Source organism: Neofelis nebulosa, chromosome 12, assembly GCF_028018385.1.
Source record: "Neofelis nebulosa isolate mNeoNeb1 chromosome 12, mNeoNeb1.pri, whole genome shotgun sequence".
Taxonomy (NCBI): Eukaryota; Metazoa; Chordata; class Mammalia; order Carnivora; family Felidae; genus Neofelis; species Neofelis nebulosa.
In genome coordinates, this window is record NC_080793.1 from 34,746,683 (window position 1) to 34,763,036 (window position 16,354).

The 16,354-nt window shown below is 47.4% G+C and overlaps 1 protein-coding gene, 1 long non-coding RNA gene and 1 other non-coding gene across 3 annotated transcripts in view; 1 reads left to right on the top strand and 2 right to left on the bottom strand.

Moving 5' to 3' along the window:
- TMOD1 (tropomodulin 1) overlaps positions 1–16,354 on the bottom strand; it is an 86,776-nt gene that overhangs the window by 55,871 nt on the left and 14,551 nt on the right. The window contains exon 2 of the mRNA XM_058694836.1: positions 9,954–10,119. Within this exon, the coding sequence (XP_058550819.1) occupies positions 9,954–10,073 (120 nt within the window). The 5' untranslated portion in view covers positions 10,074–10,119. The remainder of the gene's footprint in view (positions 1–9,953; positions 10,120–16,354) is intronic.
- LOC131491649 (uncharacterized) lies at positions 5,339–9,732 on the top strand. Its single transcript, XR_009251583.1, has 2 exons — positions 5,339–5,564; positions 9,505–9,732. It is a non-coding gene; the product is annotated as an uncharacterized LOC131491649 (long non-coding RNA).
- LOC131492250 (U6 spliceosomal RNA) lies at positions 7,391–7,498 on the bottom strand. The gene has a single exon (XR_009251959.1). It is a non-coding gene; the product is annotated as a U6 spliceosomal RNA (small nuclear RNA).

The window sequence follows — 16,354 nt, forward strand, 5'->3', positions numbered from 1 at the left end:
CCCTGGTCCATGAGAAGGGTCTAACGGTGATTTCCAGTAACCTTCCTTAAAAGGCACTTACATAATGGCTTTTCTCCTTTCCTTTTTCTCCCCCTTCCCTCTATTCCAATGCCTTGTGTGCAGCTATCACGGCCGCCACCCCGGACCGTGAGGATGAAGACTACACCCCAGGGATGGCCAGAGACAAGCTGGATGGAATCTGGGACACTGGGAAGTTTGGGGAGCTGAGCTCCATACCAGCCCTAAACTGCCCACTTCTGGACTTGTACTTGAGGGGTAAATAAACCACTGCTCAAGTAGTGTTATTTTGAGTCTCTTATACTCGTAGCCAAACTGCCTCCTACCTGACAACCTAGGTTCTCATCCCAGGGCTGTGAGGCCACAAGAAGTGTGCTGGTGCTCTCTGGCTTTGGATCCTCCTTCTCTAAAATGAAGTTCAAAAGCCCTATTAGCATCATACTGCAGAATAAAGGTGTGAACTCCATACAGATACAGCTTATTGCCAGGGGGTTTTATCATCATAGGGCATAATTGTTCATTTCCATTCAACCAAACAGATACCGCATTATGGGGACACTCAGGATATCTGCATTTGATTGTGCAAGTTGTGCACTGCACAACTCCAAGGACATTACCTGCTTTCTGGTTTATGTGAACAACGTCTCCTGCAATGCACAACTTACACATCTGTACCTGGCTGCCCTACATCTGGTGGTACAATGTGGCTTCAAATTTAGGAAACCTAGATTCTAGTGGGCAAATCATATATTCAGTTTGGACAAACATTTGTCAAGCAGGTACTATGTGCCAGGTACTGGGTTAGGTGCTTTTCATATATCTAACCATATTTATATATATTTGTACGTGTGTGTGTGTGTGTGTGTGTGTGTGTGTGTGTGTATAAAGAAACAAAAGCCTGTCATATGAAACAGAGCCTGAGTTGCAAACTAGGAAGCCTATAGTCCAAACAAATGCCAAAACTTGGGCTGGTTTGGTCTGTGCATTTAAATGTGGTATCAACATTTTAACTTGCACTTGAGGGAACTTGCACGTAAAAATTCAGATTTCCACCATTTCTTGAAAAATTAAATGATCTGGCCATATTGGGCTTTCCCTTCCACATTGGCAACAACTGGTGGAGCTCAATGGCAAGTGCCCTTTAGTCAAACACAAGATGTCCTGTTTGCTTCTGTCCCCACTACCCCCTACTGTCACTGACACAGGTCAAGAATCAGTTACCATTCATCACTGACTGTGCTGTTACTTACCTTCCTGGAAGGTTAAGTGGCAAGTGAAAACTTTCTTCTGTCCACATCTCTTTCAAGAGTGGAAAAGTGGGGGCGCCTAGGTGGCTCAGTCAGTTAAGTGTGCGACTCTTGATTTCGGCTTAGATCATGGTCGTGCAGCTCTTGAAATTGAGTCCCACATTGGGTTCTGTGCTGATAGCACAGAGCCGGCTTGGGATTCTCTCTCTCTCTCTCTCTCTCTCTCTCTCTCTCTCTCTCTCTCTGCCCTTAGCCTGCTTGCTCTTTCTCTCTCAAAAATAAATAAACATTAAAAATAAGAGTGGAAAAGTAAAAGATGAACCAGGATGAAAAAGGTAAAGATGAACCATGTGCCTCAAGAAATTGGTGTATCTCCCTCCCTTCATGTATATTACCTATCTGATGTCGTGGGTGCTTGGTTTGCTGCCTCTTAAGCAGACAGTGTTCACAGAGTGGGAGAGATGGGGAAGAGACTAGAAGGCAGGGTTTAAACTTTATCTACTGTGATTTTTTTCTTTTTAAGGGTGATCTGAATAAAATAAGGTAAAATTTTTACTTTTGTTAAATGCAGATGATGGGAGCATAGGTATTGTCTGTACCTTCCTATGGGTTTTGAATGTTTCCCATTAAAAATGTCAAAAGAAAACTGCTCAGTGTCCTTAGTGTGGGGCAGGTGCAGTGCTGGGGGCTTGGTGGGAGGGCAGGGGGGGTTGGGAGAAATGGGAGGGTTTTGAACTGAGGAGTGAAGGGCTTCAGGACCACCAGGTCTCCTAGCAAAGAAGCAGGAGAAGAGGGACCAAGGAGAGAGGAGGGCTCTTCGCAGAGGCTAGAGCGGGGTGTGGGGAGCTAGTCATGGGGCCAGAAGACAGAGCTTAGGGTGGGGACACACTGACACCTGGCCTCACTCATCCTCCCCCTGCCAGGCCCATCCTTGGTTCTGTGCATGGCCGGCAGTGTTTCTAAGGATGTGTGCCTATTTTTAGAGCAGAGATTTATTTCTTTCCATTTCAACTGTTTACTTCTGTCCTGGGTTTGCAATTCTGCTGGTTTGTGTTACAAGGGAGAACCATAGCCCTGTGGACCAAACTTGGCTGCTTCCTGCATGGCCAAGAGTGTCCTCTGGCTTACTGGGTGCCATTTGGGGCATGAGTAGGGAGGATTTTATGATTTTGTGGAGTCTGATGGGAAGTAGAGTGATGTGACAGGAAGTCCCAAGTTCTCATCCTAGGTCTGTGGCTGACTTGCTATGTGACCTTAAATAAGACCTTTGTCCTCTTTGGGCTTCGGGGGGGTTTCGTTGTTGTTTTTTCATCATTAAAATGTCAATATTACCACTTACCTCATAGGGTTGGTATGAGGAGTCAATGAAATGCATAAAGCACCAAGTGAATGAATGACATGTGTCCGGGAGGGACGCCATAAATGTGGGTTTCTTTCCCTGCATCATGTACCTTTATGCAAGGGGCGGGGGAGGGAGGGTTAGAGGGTTTCTAAGGGTCCTTCCAGCTCTGAGATTCCGCAGTTCGAAGTTTTCTCTTTCATCATTTCTTCCTGCAGTTCATGGCCCCTTGTTCTCAGAGCTCTTGATGCATATTGTGGACTAAGAGAAAGAGGTCTGCCTGAACTTGGCCTGTAGCCTACCAGTTGTGTGATTCTGGGCATCTATTTCTCTTCGTAGGATGGTTTCTTTTTTTTTCTTTTTTTTAAAAATTTTTTTTTAACGTTTATTTATTTTTTGAGACAGAGAGAGACAGAGCATGAACGGGGGAGGAGCAGAGAGAGAGGGGAGACACAGAATCTGAAGCAGGCTCCAGGCTCTGAGCTGTCAGTACAGAGCCCGACGCGGGGCTCGAACTCACGGACCGCGAGATCATGACCTGAGCCGAAGTCGGCCGTTTAACTGACTGAGCCACCCAGGCGCCCCATGTAGGATGGTTTCAACCCCAACCTTGAAGGGCCAATCTCACAGGATCCTTGTAGCAATTTTATGAGATGATGCCCATAAAACACTTAGCACAGTGCCTGGCATGTAAAGAAGATCTCGCCTCAACAGAGAAAATAGCTATCATTACCATTATCATTACTATTATTATTTCGGGCCCTGCAGGGGGACTGTAGTTTTCCACTGTTGTTTCTGTGGCTATAACGTGCCATGGAGTCCCGATGGCTGACTTCAAAACCAACTCATAGAACTCGATTTCTTTATAAGGTTGGGATTAGCTCTACCAACTTCCCTCTTGCTAATATTTTAATCCTTTTACTGAGACACTTAAGAAAAAGTCTTCCTTTTCCCCAAAGCTTCATTATCAAGCAATATTTACAAATAAACTCTTTACCTTGATGGTATTTTTCTTTCTTTTTTTAAAGATTAGTATTGATGGAGAAACTAACACAACTTCAAAGGAAATCGTATTGGAAAAAACAACCTGCTGGTAACTCCCCCCTCTACCCCCTGGGCGGCCCCATCCCACATGTGCTCCTAGGAGGCTGTGGTTAACAGCACAGGCTAATGGCTCAGGACTGTGGGCTGGAATCCCAGCATTATCTGTGTTGCATCCTGGGCAGATTATTTCATCTCCCTGGGCCTCAGTTTCCCCATCTTTAAAATGATGCCCATGACGGATCCTCTCAGAGGAATGAAGGAGATCAGCTCTGCAAAGCTCTGCCCATGGCACAACCAGGAAATGTTAGCCATCTATTGATCCCATAAGAGCTTGCACACTGGTCCTGGCACAAGTCACAGCGTGACCTGTCATTCTTGAATGTTTCTGTGTGTTGCCCATTTTCCCCATTGCCTGGTGCAAAGGCGATCTGAACCAAGGAGTTGGCTCGGCCTCAGAGCAGCATCCACTTAACTCCAGAGAGAGAGAGAAAGGGCAGATCCTCTTGGGGAATCAGTCAACAGTGGATACTTTTAGCACAAGGAGCATTCCTCTCCCGCGGGAGTCCGAGTGCAGCAATCTCATGATAAGCTCGAGTTTTTCCAGGCCGCAGAGTGAGAGATAGAAAGTTTCAGGGACTTTTTTTTTTCTTCTTTTTTTCATGCGCACAAGCTTGGAACCCTCTGCTGCAAACAAAGCTGCCTTCCAACTCCGAGTACTCTACCCTGTCACGTGACACCGGGGCTTAACAATTGCATCACTGAAAACCTAACCCTCTGAAGCGTCAGCTGAATTCAGGTAACAAGATTGCCAGCAATAGCTCATAAAATCATAGCTGGTTAGAGCCGGAAGGGATGTCTGAAGGCTGACTGCATCCCTTTCACAGATAGGGAAACTGAGCCCTGGAGAGGGAAAGCGCCTGCCTAGGTTGGGAGCAGAGCCAGGACTGAACCTGGACCGCACTGCAGGTTGCATCCAGGAAGAAAGGAGGAAGGTCTGCCATACAGCACTCTCCCCAGTTACAAAACCAGAGCACATCTGTGGCTCAAACTATCTTCCTGAGACACCCATGAAGCTTCACAGGGGCTCTCAGAACCACGTCATGGCTCATCCACTGCCTAGATGTGGGACCTTAGGCGATTTACTTCACCTCTCAGTTTTCTCATCTGGAAAATGCCTGCATCACAGGATTATGATGATGGTTGGATGAATTAATATTTTCAAAGTGCCCAGAATGCTGCCTGTGCACAGAAATTGCCAGACAAGCATGTGTTAAACAGAAATGAAAACGCAAGCCATAGAGCGTGCAACAGACAGGGCAGTGGACCCGGGGCCTGGTCTGGTTCTGTTGGACATGTGACCTAGAGCAACCTCCTTCCCCTTTCTTGGTCAGCTCCTGCTCTGAAAGCTGGGGACATGGACTCTCCTGGTCCCTGTGCCCCTCCCAGGTGCCTGGCTCTGAGGCCTCTCCTGGTCTGCATACCTTTGGCCTCTCCCACGCTGACCTCAGAACTCGGGCCAAGGGTGGGTGAAACCGAGCTGGAATGTTTGCACTCTCAGAAAGTAGGGAGGCCCACTAGATCTCTTCAAAAGTCACACACTGACTTGCAAATCAGGTAACAGAGACATCTCCATGAAGGGGCCAATTGTGTGGCTGGGACAAAAAAACCCACTGGCCTCTGTTACCTCCTATCCTCTTTCTGACTTCTCTTTCCTTGTCCTTGAACTTAGAGAGAAAGGGGTCTTTGAAAATGTCCATTTTGAAACCACAATGGTATGAGAATCACAGGTCTCTGATTGCTCAACCCTCCTCCAAATCCAAATGCGCATTTACTTTCCTCCTGCCAGAGTGGAAATTGTGTGAGCACCTGAAGCCTGCCTGGAATCTGAGTCTCCACGCCCTGGTCCCATGACCTAGGTAAGTTAGCTTTCTGGGTCCCGGGCTCTCCATCGTTCCAGGGGGCACCTACCTTCTTGTTGACCTTCTGGGCGGAGGGCTGGGGGAAGCTGGCTGTGTGAGAAGCACAGGGGCTCTGGGAATTTGCTGCTGAGGCCAAAGACTTTGAATTTGGGTGGGGTGACTGGCAGAACTCTTTGCCAGGTTAGAGATGAAACAGAGCTCCCAGCTGGGGCTCAAGCAGACCTTAGGGCCCACGCCCCCAGTTCTGAAAGGGCTCTTCTACCCACCCCCTCCCCTGCTCGGGTCTGATGCTTGGCTCTGACCCTTGGCATCACCTACCTGACTTGCAGACACAGCCTCATCTAACCCCATCTCCACCTGGGGGCTCAGAGCAACTCCAACAGCCAGAGAAGGCCGGAGGCAGCAGGCCTTGCAGGGCCTCTGGGAGCCTGCACTTCTCTGCCCCAGGAACAGAAACATTCTACAACACGGTGGGAAGTTGCAGAGAAGGGCAGAGCCCTTCCTTATCTTCAGAAAGGAACTCTCCCACCACCTGCTGGGCCTTCCACCTTTCCCCCATCTCACTGGCATCTGCTCTGGTCATTGGTTCTCAGAGCTCCTGGAACCAGCAAGCTCACCAAGTCACTGCCCCTCAAAGATTCCTCAGGCCTACGGAGAAAAGTCTAAACTCTTTGGCTGGCCCTGCAATCCCCCTCCCTCCACCATTATCCAGCCTAAACCTCCTTCCAAGTTCATCTAACCCCCTACACAAACTGCACTGAGATTCTAGTTACCATCCCCAATTACCTTCTGCACACGAGACTTTGCTCATGGCTTCCAATTGGCCTAAAATTCTTTGTTCTTATTCTTGACTCAGAAAAACCCCAGCGCCCAGTGCATCAATCATCTGCTCTGTGGAGCCTTCCGCCAGTAAGAACCAGTCCTTTCCCTGAGCTCCCTGTCTGGGTCCATTTAGGACAGTGTATCATGCCTGCACTCCCAGCCTGAGTGGGCTGAGCACTGAAGGGCAGAGTCCCTGCCAGGCTCCCGTGGTGGTGGCCAGCACAGGGCCTGGCAACTGACAGGTAACTAAGCCATGTTTACTGAGTTGACGAAAGTAGCTACACCCTCCTTTTGTTCTCACTTTTTAAAGCTGTTCATTCATATAATCCTATGTGACAGTGGTCTCGGATCAAATTACAACAGAATAATCTCACAGCAATAGAGCTGGAAGCTTGCTTATTCCTTGCCTAGAGCACTCGTTTCTCCCAAACCCCAGGCTTCTGGGGAGCGGGGGTGCAGGGGAGGGAAGAGGAGACCTAAGCCTCTCACACCAACACTTCCTCCCAGTCCCCTAGAGCAGTCTCATCAGAGGAACCACCCGTGGCTGCACAAGGGGAAGTCATGAATAGCAAGAGAGCTCTGTCATTCTATGGGGCCTGGGACCCAGGGACCCCAGAGTAGGAATCTGGGTTTTCTAGAAATACGACATTTAATTGAATCTGGAGATAAGACGAGGTTATAAGCTCAGGGCAGCTTAGCCCTGAAGGGAACAACCAACTCCATCATTTCATGGCTGGGGGACACTGAGGCCTAGGGAAGGACAGCAACTAGCCCAAGGTCACACGGAGAGAAAGAGCCAGGGCCAGGGCTGGAACTGTGACATCTAACCTCTTGTGTTTCTCCTGCTAACCTACACTCCCCCTACACTAGCTGTGATTACTTGAGGGCTAGTGAAATGGTACAGTAGTGTTCTTTTCTTTATGGATCACTGTTAAACCACAGTTGGACAATGACAGGTTTAAAAAAAAAAGGTGTGAAACATTCCACTATTTTTTTTTTTTTTTAATACAGAATGTTTTACAAATATGTGTGTCATCCTTACTCAGGGGCCATGCTAATCTTCTCTGGGTTCTTCCAGTGTTAGTATATATATGTGCTGCTGAAGCAATCACTGAAATGTTCCATTTTTTCTTGATGTTTATTTACTGAGAGAGAGAGAGAGAGAGAGAGAGAACACAAGCAAGGGACAGGCACAGAGAGAGGGAGAGAGAATCCCAAGCAGAGTCTGGGCTGTCAGTACAGAGTCCGATGTGGGGCTCAATCTCACAAACCATGAGATCATGACGTGAGCCGAGACCAAGAGTCAGAGGTTTAACCGGCTGAGCCACCCAGGCACCCCTGAAATTTTTAGTTAAAAATATATATAAATATATGAAATGGAAAATTCAGTTAATTCAATACTATTCATCATCTACTTTCTCTGGGCTGAGCATTGACCTGGGTACTTGGGTATAAATAGAGGACGAAGGCCCCTGTCTAGTAGGCCACCTGGGAATCCCTTTCTCTGCCCTGCTCGTGGCTTCGAGGTGGCTGGCCAAACCACAAGCTTGATCAGGGAGCCTCCTGCCGCTTGCTACTGTCATCCTGACTGCAGAGGCAAATTCTGAGCATTAAACACACTCCTTAAATGTGCCAAGCATGAAATGCAATGATAAAAACATATTCCACAAGTGAAAGGGGCTCTTCTAGTACTTGATTTCTCTGTTAACTCATTCCATGACACATGTTTCCTACTACCCTAACACAACCAGCTGGATAGAATGGTGGAATTGGCTTTTGCAGACTTCATTACAGGGCCATCCAGGTAGCAGTACCTTGTAGAGCTGGGGCAAGGTTCTCCAGAAGATTGTATCTGGTCTGAAACAGCGTCCAATTATATGGTGCTGTTTCTCCCCTAGCCAGGATTCATGGGTCCAGGAATCAAGGGTAGAAATGGCAGTGGCACCCCTTACTATTACCGCTGGTGACCCACTGGCAAAATTTTTTCTTCCTGTTCCTGTGACCCTGTGCTCTTCTGGCCTAGAGGCCTTAGTTCCAAAGGGAGGAATGCTTCCACCAGGAGACACAATAATGATGCCGTTGGACTGGAAGTTAAGTCTGCCCCCCGGCCACTCTGGGCTCCTCATGCCACTGAATCAATAAGTGGAGAAGGAGTTTCTGTACTGGCTGGGGTGACTGATGTTTATTAGCAGGGGGGAACTGGACTACTGCTCCACAGCGGAGGTAAGGAAGCGTTTGCCTGCAATACAGAGATTACTTAGGGCCTTCTTACTGTTACCACGTCCTGTGATTGAAGTCAATGGAAAACTACAACAACCCAATCCAAGCAAGGCCGCTAACGGTCCAGACCCTTCAGGAATGAAGGTTTGAGTCATCCAACCAGGCAGAGAATCATGCCCAACTAGGTGCTTGCTAAAGGCAGAGGGAATACAGAAGGGGGAGTGGAAGAAGGTAGTTATAAATACCAGCTACAACCATGTGACCAGTTAGAGAAACAAGAACTAAAATTGTCACGAGTGTTTCCTCCTTATTTTGCTTTGAACGTGCATGTGTTAAGCAAATACCTTTGGTTTTTTTCCCTCTCTTATTCTCTTACAGTGTAACATAAGAGGTATTGATTTTATACTGTCGTATTTTAAGTATTGTTATTTTTATACCATAGTACTTAACTTTGGGGATGTCAAGGATGGAATCACTCAAAGACTTTAGCTCCTCTTCTAGGAGGTTGTACATGGAATAATTAGTTGTATCATGTTAGGCAGAATTATGACCTTGCTACTATCTTTATAAGGAGAGAAGTACTATTTAAGGAGAGGTGTATGGAGTTGCAAAGAGTAGACTGTGATAGTTAATTTTATGTGTCAACTTGACAGGGCAACGGGGTGCCCACATATTTGGTTAAACATTTTCCTGGGTATGCATGTAAGGATGTTTCTATATGACAGTAACATTTGAATTAGTAAACTTGAGTAAAACAGATTGCCTTCCCTAATTTGGGTGGGCCCCATCCAATCAGTTGAAGTTCTAAATGGAACAAAAAAAACCCTGACCCTCCCAAGAACAGGAGGGAATTTCCTGTGTCGAGCTGGGTAATTGATTTTTCTCCTGCCTGCAGACTCAAACTCAAACGTGGGCTCTTCCTGATGGGTCTTGAGCCTGCCGGCCTTCAGACTGAAACTATACCATCAGCTCTGCTGGTTCTCCAGGCCTTTGGACCCAGGCTGGAACCACATTGCCAGCCCTCCTGGACTTCCAGCTTGGTGCCTGCAGATCTTGGGACTTGTCAGCCTCCGTAATTGTGTGAGCCGATTCCTCATAATAAATCTCTTCCTATATGAATATACATCCTATTGATGCTGTCGTTCTAGAAAACCCTAAGCAACACACACACACACACACACACACACACACACACCTGCAAGGGCAGTGTTATTCCAGTGTCATTGTCATCAAAGGAAACAGGAAGTGGTAGCTATAAGAAGTCTGCACCTGTCCCTCCCCACCAGGTGGTAAAGTTTGCTGCCCCTGTACCTGTGATGACTGTCCCCTTTAGTGCCTACTCACATCAGGGTCCAGCTCATCCAGCTCATTTTCCAGGGTCCTGAGTTCTTCCTCTGTTAGGGCTCTGAGGATTTCATCTTCATCCAGGTCACGGTATTTCTCTAGTTCTCTTCTGTATGACATTGTAAGAGAATGTGTGCTTGTCTTCTGAGTTTCTGAGATCTATGACCTGCCAGAAAGAGAAAAATCTTAGGAAGATCATTCTTGGATTTTCTCTCACAGACCAAACCAATGCTTGTCATTTATACGGTGGCTGGGCATGTTCTATGAATCATCAGGATGATAACTAGTAGAGTGGAATGCTGCACTAAGTTGGATTAATTCTCCAATAAAACTGTGCAAGGTAAAAACCCTGATGGCATGTGAATGAATATATTGTAACTGGTTGCATTGGCCCAGCCATTAATTCCGAATAAATAGGTGATTGGAAATGGCTTATGAGTGCCTGAAAACTCAACTCTTCTTCAAGCAGTTCAAATACTTTCTGTACAACCCTCCACCCTTCACCTCACGCCCTGATGGAAAACATGAATTCTGGAAGCTCTGCCAAAGCCGATTGTGTAAGGGAAGGGGTATCAACTCAACACCTGCTGCATGCGGGTCCTTCACCTGTAACATCTCAATTGATCCTCACAAAAAGCAGCCAGCAATAACAGTTAACTTTTACTGCCATATCCAAGCCCTACATTAAGCACTTTGCAAGGATTTTTTTTTCTTTTAAAAAATTTTTTATTTTAGAGAGAGAGCGAGTGGGGGAGAAGGGCAGTGGAGGGGAGAGAGAGGTGGAGAGAGGAGGGGAGAGAGAGAGAATCTGAAGCATTGAGCCTGACATGGGGCTCGATCCCCAGACCCTGAGATCATGATCTGAGCTGAAATCAGGAGTCGGAGGCTCAACCAACTGAGCCACCCAGGTGCCCCAAGAATTTTCTAATTTAACCTCTGAGGTAGATATCTGCTGTTCTCCCCATTTTACAGATGAGGACATACAGCTCAGAGAGGTTGAGTGACTCGCACAAATCACACTACCAGGAAGTGCCAGAACCACCATTTGTATCCTGATATGCCTCAAGCCCTCTGTCCTCCCTCTTGGCTAAAACTGATAACAGGACAAGCCTAGCTCCCATATCACCTCCTCTGTGAAGCCTCAGTGTCCCCTCACTGAGCAAAGCTCATCATGGCCCTAGCGCTGGGTCTGTACCTCTCCACTCAGCTCACATCCATCTTCCGTGGCTTCCCCAGGGGCAGGGTCTCAGTTTGCTGCATCCCCCGCTCTCCCCAAGGCCCAAGTCAGGGCCACACAAACAACAGAATGTTTTGTTTTGTTTTATTGAAATGAACCCGATTCCAGTTCTACCTGCCTTTATTTACCCCATCAGACAGCCCTAAGGAGACCCTAGGCTCTTCTCCTCTTGGAAAATGTCAGCTTGCTGCAGAAGGTGCTAGCATCTCTATGTTCAAGCTTGTTCTTACCTGTCCTACATAAGCTGAGCTGTTAACCCTCTTTTCTGAAGCTGATGGGCTAAAAAGTGAGGCAGGAGCTCGGGGCTTCCTTAGACTCTGCAGAATGGAATATACTACTGTGTCCAGGATTGGTGTTATGGGTTGAATCGTGTGCTCCCCAGTTCATATGTTGAAGTTCTAGCCCCCAGTACGTCCATACGCCAGCACCACACTGCAAGGAAGAATGTGATGTGACTTGGAAATAGAGTCCTTGCAGATATAATTAGTTAAGTTCACATGAGGTCATACTAGAGAAGCGTGAGCTCCCGATGCATCATGACTGGTGTCCTCATGAAAAGTGGAAATTTGGATGGACACACACGCAGGAAGAACACCATGTGAGAGTGAAGATAGAGATCAGGGTGATGCTTCCAATGAACCAAGGAACGCCAAAGGCTGCCAGAGAACCACCAGAAGAGGAGAGAGAGGTCTGCAATGGACCCTCACAGCCTTGGAAGGAACCAACCATGCTGACACCTGGATCTTGGATTTTTAGCCTCCAGAAATTTGAGACAACAAATTTGTGTTGTTTAGGCCACTCAGTTTGTGGGATTTTGTTACAGTAGCCCCAGCAAACAAATACAACCAGTATCTCCTTTGTCACAGCAGTTTTTGTTTTTAGACCCCTACGCAAACACACACACACACACACACACACACACACGCACGCACACACACGCACACACAGCATGGCTCATCCATGAAATGACTGATGGGATTTTCCAGGGTAGAGAGAAATGAAAGCCAGGAAAAGACAACCAATGAACCAATCAAAAGATGGAATAGTTGTTAACTAAGAACAATTCGTGTACTTAAATGAAAATCAAAGTTCGCTAAGCTGACAGATAAAGCCTCCATTTCAGAAAGGAGAGATATGTGTTATTAATGTAAGTTTGTACACATGTGAGCATATTTATAGGAGAAATATGACAGCTGGCCTGATAAGAAAAGACTTGATTTCCAAATACAGAAAACCCCAATGCCATCCTTTCCTCTAAGAATGGATTGGATTAGCCTGATGTCTTCCTTTGCCCAGACCCCAATGCAATGTTCAGACCATAAATGGGTCCCCCTTGATTCATTTCTATTTACTTCCAAAGAAAGCACAAGCAGCTGACAATGCTCTGGTATAGATGGAAAAAAAAAAAACCTTCGTGAATGTTCTCAGAGAATAACCTAATTTGGCTTTTCTTGAGTGGAGCCAGGAGAGGATCTATGGCTGAAAGGGACCCTAGTGAAGGGTTCAGAGGCTTCCAGAACTAACTCACAGAGACACCTTTGAACTAGCTGCAAAACACGTTTTTTTTGGCTCTCAAACAGATTTTGTGTCATACAAAGTTCCACAGGATTTGAGACCACAGGATTTCTCAGAAATTTTGGTATGCTTCCACACATTGGGTGTCTCCAGGAGAAACAGGTTATAAGCAGAATTTTCCTGGTCTTTGACCATGAAACCATGTGTCTGAGGAACTGCTCCTGGGATTGGGATCCCATGAAACAAAGTTTGGGTAACAGCCCTAGCCTCACCTCTGGGCCACTCAGACTCACACAAGAAGGGACTTGGGAACAGGATGAGCTGGGACAAGTTTGGGACCCTGGGAGCTTCCCAGTTTGCCAGCTGACCCATTTCCTAGATGATATGCACTATAATCCTTAGAAAAAAGTCATGGACGGAGCCTGGAGAAGGGATGAGTCAGGACAAGGGAGAGTAGGAAAAGGAGCCATGAAGGAGCAAGAAGAGAGAAGTAGGTGGCGACCATGGGGCCCACTGAAGAGGGATGGGTTGGGTGGCAGGCCACCTCCAGAGATGCCACCCTGCGGGGTGCAATCATTAACTTTCCTGAAGGAGCCTCCCTCTTAGTGCACACAGGGAAGGGAAGTTAATGTTCCACTTGCACACTCCAAGGTGCTGTTGAATTCAACATCCTTTTTCAGAGGACTTAAAGGCCCTTTCTCATGTCAAGTGTCCTGTGAATATTACGGGGTGATGAGGCATTGCATGAAATAAGCTGAGAGGAACAGAGGACTCCTAAGGTAAACCATGAAGCTGTCAGCTTCAAGCCACACTCACCCACTTGGCTCCCAGAAATGGCTTCTCCAAAGCAAGATTCTCCTCCTAATGTCAGTGATGTGGGGAGCTGGAGGTGGGGAAGGGGAGGTTAAGAGGGAGGGGAAAACCACGTTCACAGAGCCCACTGTAAGCTCCGCTTTAAAATACGGCTGGAAGAGATGGTATTTCTAGCTGTTAATAAAAGGCCTCCATTTCCTAATAAAAGAGATATTACTGATGGACAAAGGGCTGAGATTCATAAGACTCTGGTTGCAGTGCTAGTTGTGGCGCCAGCTCCCCAGGTGACCCTTGCTGAGTTCCTTCCTCCCTTCCTCTGGGTCTCTGTTTGCTCATCTGTAAAATGAGCATAAGCGGACTGCGGACTGGGAAATTCTGCTGGTAACCTATCCCTCTTGGAGACATCCAAACATTGGATCCGGTGGGCGGTCTTTAAACTGTGTTCAGGGAGAGCTCAGGCTCCTCCAGGGCCCCTGCCGGGGGTTAAGTAGGAAAGGCTAAGTGAGGGGGCTCACCCTGGTTTTGCCTGATTTATTTGGGGCTCCATATCAGACTTCCCTTAAACAAGGGATTCAGCTACTAAAATAAAAAGTTGACCATCACTCTGTACAGTGAGAGGGTTACCGTACTCGTTCACTCCACAGGGTGTGAGGATTAAGCGGACACAAGCAGAGAAGGTGCAAAGTCTGGGACTGCTGTGTGGTCAATGCAGGCTCAGCATACTAGTCATTATTATGAGGCTGCTGCTGTCCCTGCCGCTCCTGCTGGGGTCACCTTCCCATCCTCCTCCTGCTCCCCCATGCACTGTCATCAGACTGTAACTCCCCTAAGATAATGACATAGGTCTTATTTGTCTTAATGTCCCGATTGCCTAGCCCTGTGCCCGGTAAGTGTGCTAGTAGACAATGAGCCCATCTGGGTTTGGTCTAGTGCCCTTGGGCCTTTGGGCAAGTCCCTTCTCTTCTTGGATCCTTTGTTTTCCCATCTTTAAAACGGAAAGATGGGACCAGGTCTCAGAGGACTGGGAACCCAAGAGGGGAGGAGCCGGCAGGAAGGGGGGTGATGAAGTCCCCAGAATGGCCCACCTGAAGCACCTCTGTTACCTGCTTTATAAATTGAATCCTCAGTAAGAGTCAGTGAGAAAAATAAAAGGGCAGCTCAATAAACTTAAAACACATTGAAAAACTTAATTCTTCCAAATCTAGTGTATATATTACTCTGGCAGCACATCTGGCCACCCTGCTTCTCAACGGCAGAAGCCTTAAACCACTGCTCCACATGAAAAAAATAGACTTTACAAGCTGTGCCAGGAAATACAACTAAGCAGGTTGGATAGTAGAAAAATAGTGGGTCAAGGGTGGAGGCCATCCATCAGGAAGCATCAGAAATGAAAGCTCTGAGGCGGGGAAGTTCCTGGAGTACCAAATGCACTTTTAAATCTTTCATGGGAAGTGGGTCCAGTCACTTCTGCTAATGGCTTTTCCAGCATCCGTCCCCGTGGGAAAACTCTGGAAAGAGGCGCTGGAGCAGGATCTTGATTTATGGACAGCACTTCCCTGAGGTCAGGAGGGTGGGGCCTCAAGTTCAGAGGAATATTTTCCAGTTATACTGTCTTCTTGTTCCAGCCACAGTGAACATCTCGATGATAGGTGAAGAAAGGGTGATTTACAAAGTTGAGTCTTCACACCCCATCTTTTCATGTCCTTCTCTTTTGGAAGACACTTTGATCAAAGAGATTTTAAGCCACTATCCCTCATCACTGAAGCCTGCACCTCTCTCTCCCCTTGGCCTCAGGGACACAAGCACCTGAGAGGTCCCCTGTTCCTCTTGAGAGAGCTGATTCCACTGCTCTCCTTCATGAGGCACACTGGGGCAGCCATGCTTTATATCATGTGACACCTCCCCTCAGCTGATTGGACAAAGTGGGTGCCTGTCTCAAGGGCAACAAACTGATTGGCTAGTCAATGACCCATGAGGTGGGTTGGAACAAAAAAGAAGAAGATGAGCTGGGCGAATGAGCTTTTATTTCCTGGCATTTGTATTAATTCCTGGGATTGTCTTAACAAAGTACCACAAACTGACTGGCTTCAATAACAGAAATGTTTATCTCCCTGTTCTGAAGGCTAAAAATTCAAAATCTAGGTGTTGGCAGGGATGGCTCCTTCTGAAGGCTCTGTGGGAGTATCCATTCCATGTCTCTCCCCTAGCTCTGGGAGCCTCAGGCATTCCTAGCCTTGAGGATGGTCTCCCTGTTCTGTACATGTCTGTGTCCACACGTTCCCTTGATATAAGAACACCAATCATATTGGATTCGGACCTGCCCTCATGTCCTTATGTCAACTTGATCATCAGCAAAGACCCTATTTCCAAATAATGTCCTATTCACAGGTGTGAGTTTTGGGAGGATACAATCCAAGCCACAACAGCACTCAACTGGGACATAAGGAGAAAGTGAGGCAGGTGGCAGGGGAAGCTGCGGGTGAGGAGAGGACACCACCATGAGCACATGGAAGCTGAGGCCATGAGGGAAGAGACATTTGGGGGAGTAAGAGTCCTCAGAGGAGGGTGAATTCACAGGACTGAGGGAGAGGTAGAGAAAGCCGTGTCCCCGAAAGTGCCCGGCTCCCTCAGGCCTGGATTGCTGTAGTTCATGCTGGATTCCCATGAGACCCACCCCCCCACTCCGATCCTCCCACAGTCCTTTGGAGGACCACTCTCTCTCCCACACACTCCCCTCACTGCACTCAGGCGTCTTGAATGAACCCTTCTTCTTGTAGTTCCACAAGAGCAAGAGCTCAGACTCTACTCTCAGTTTCCCTCCTTCCTTTCTGCCCCT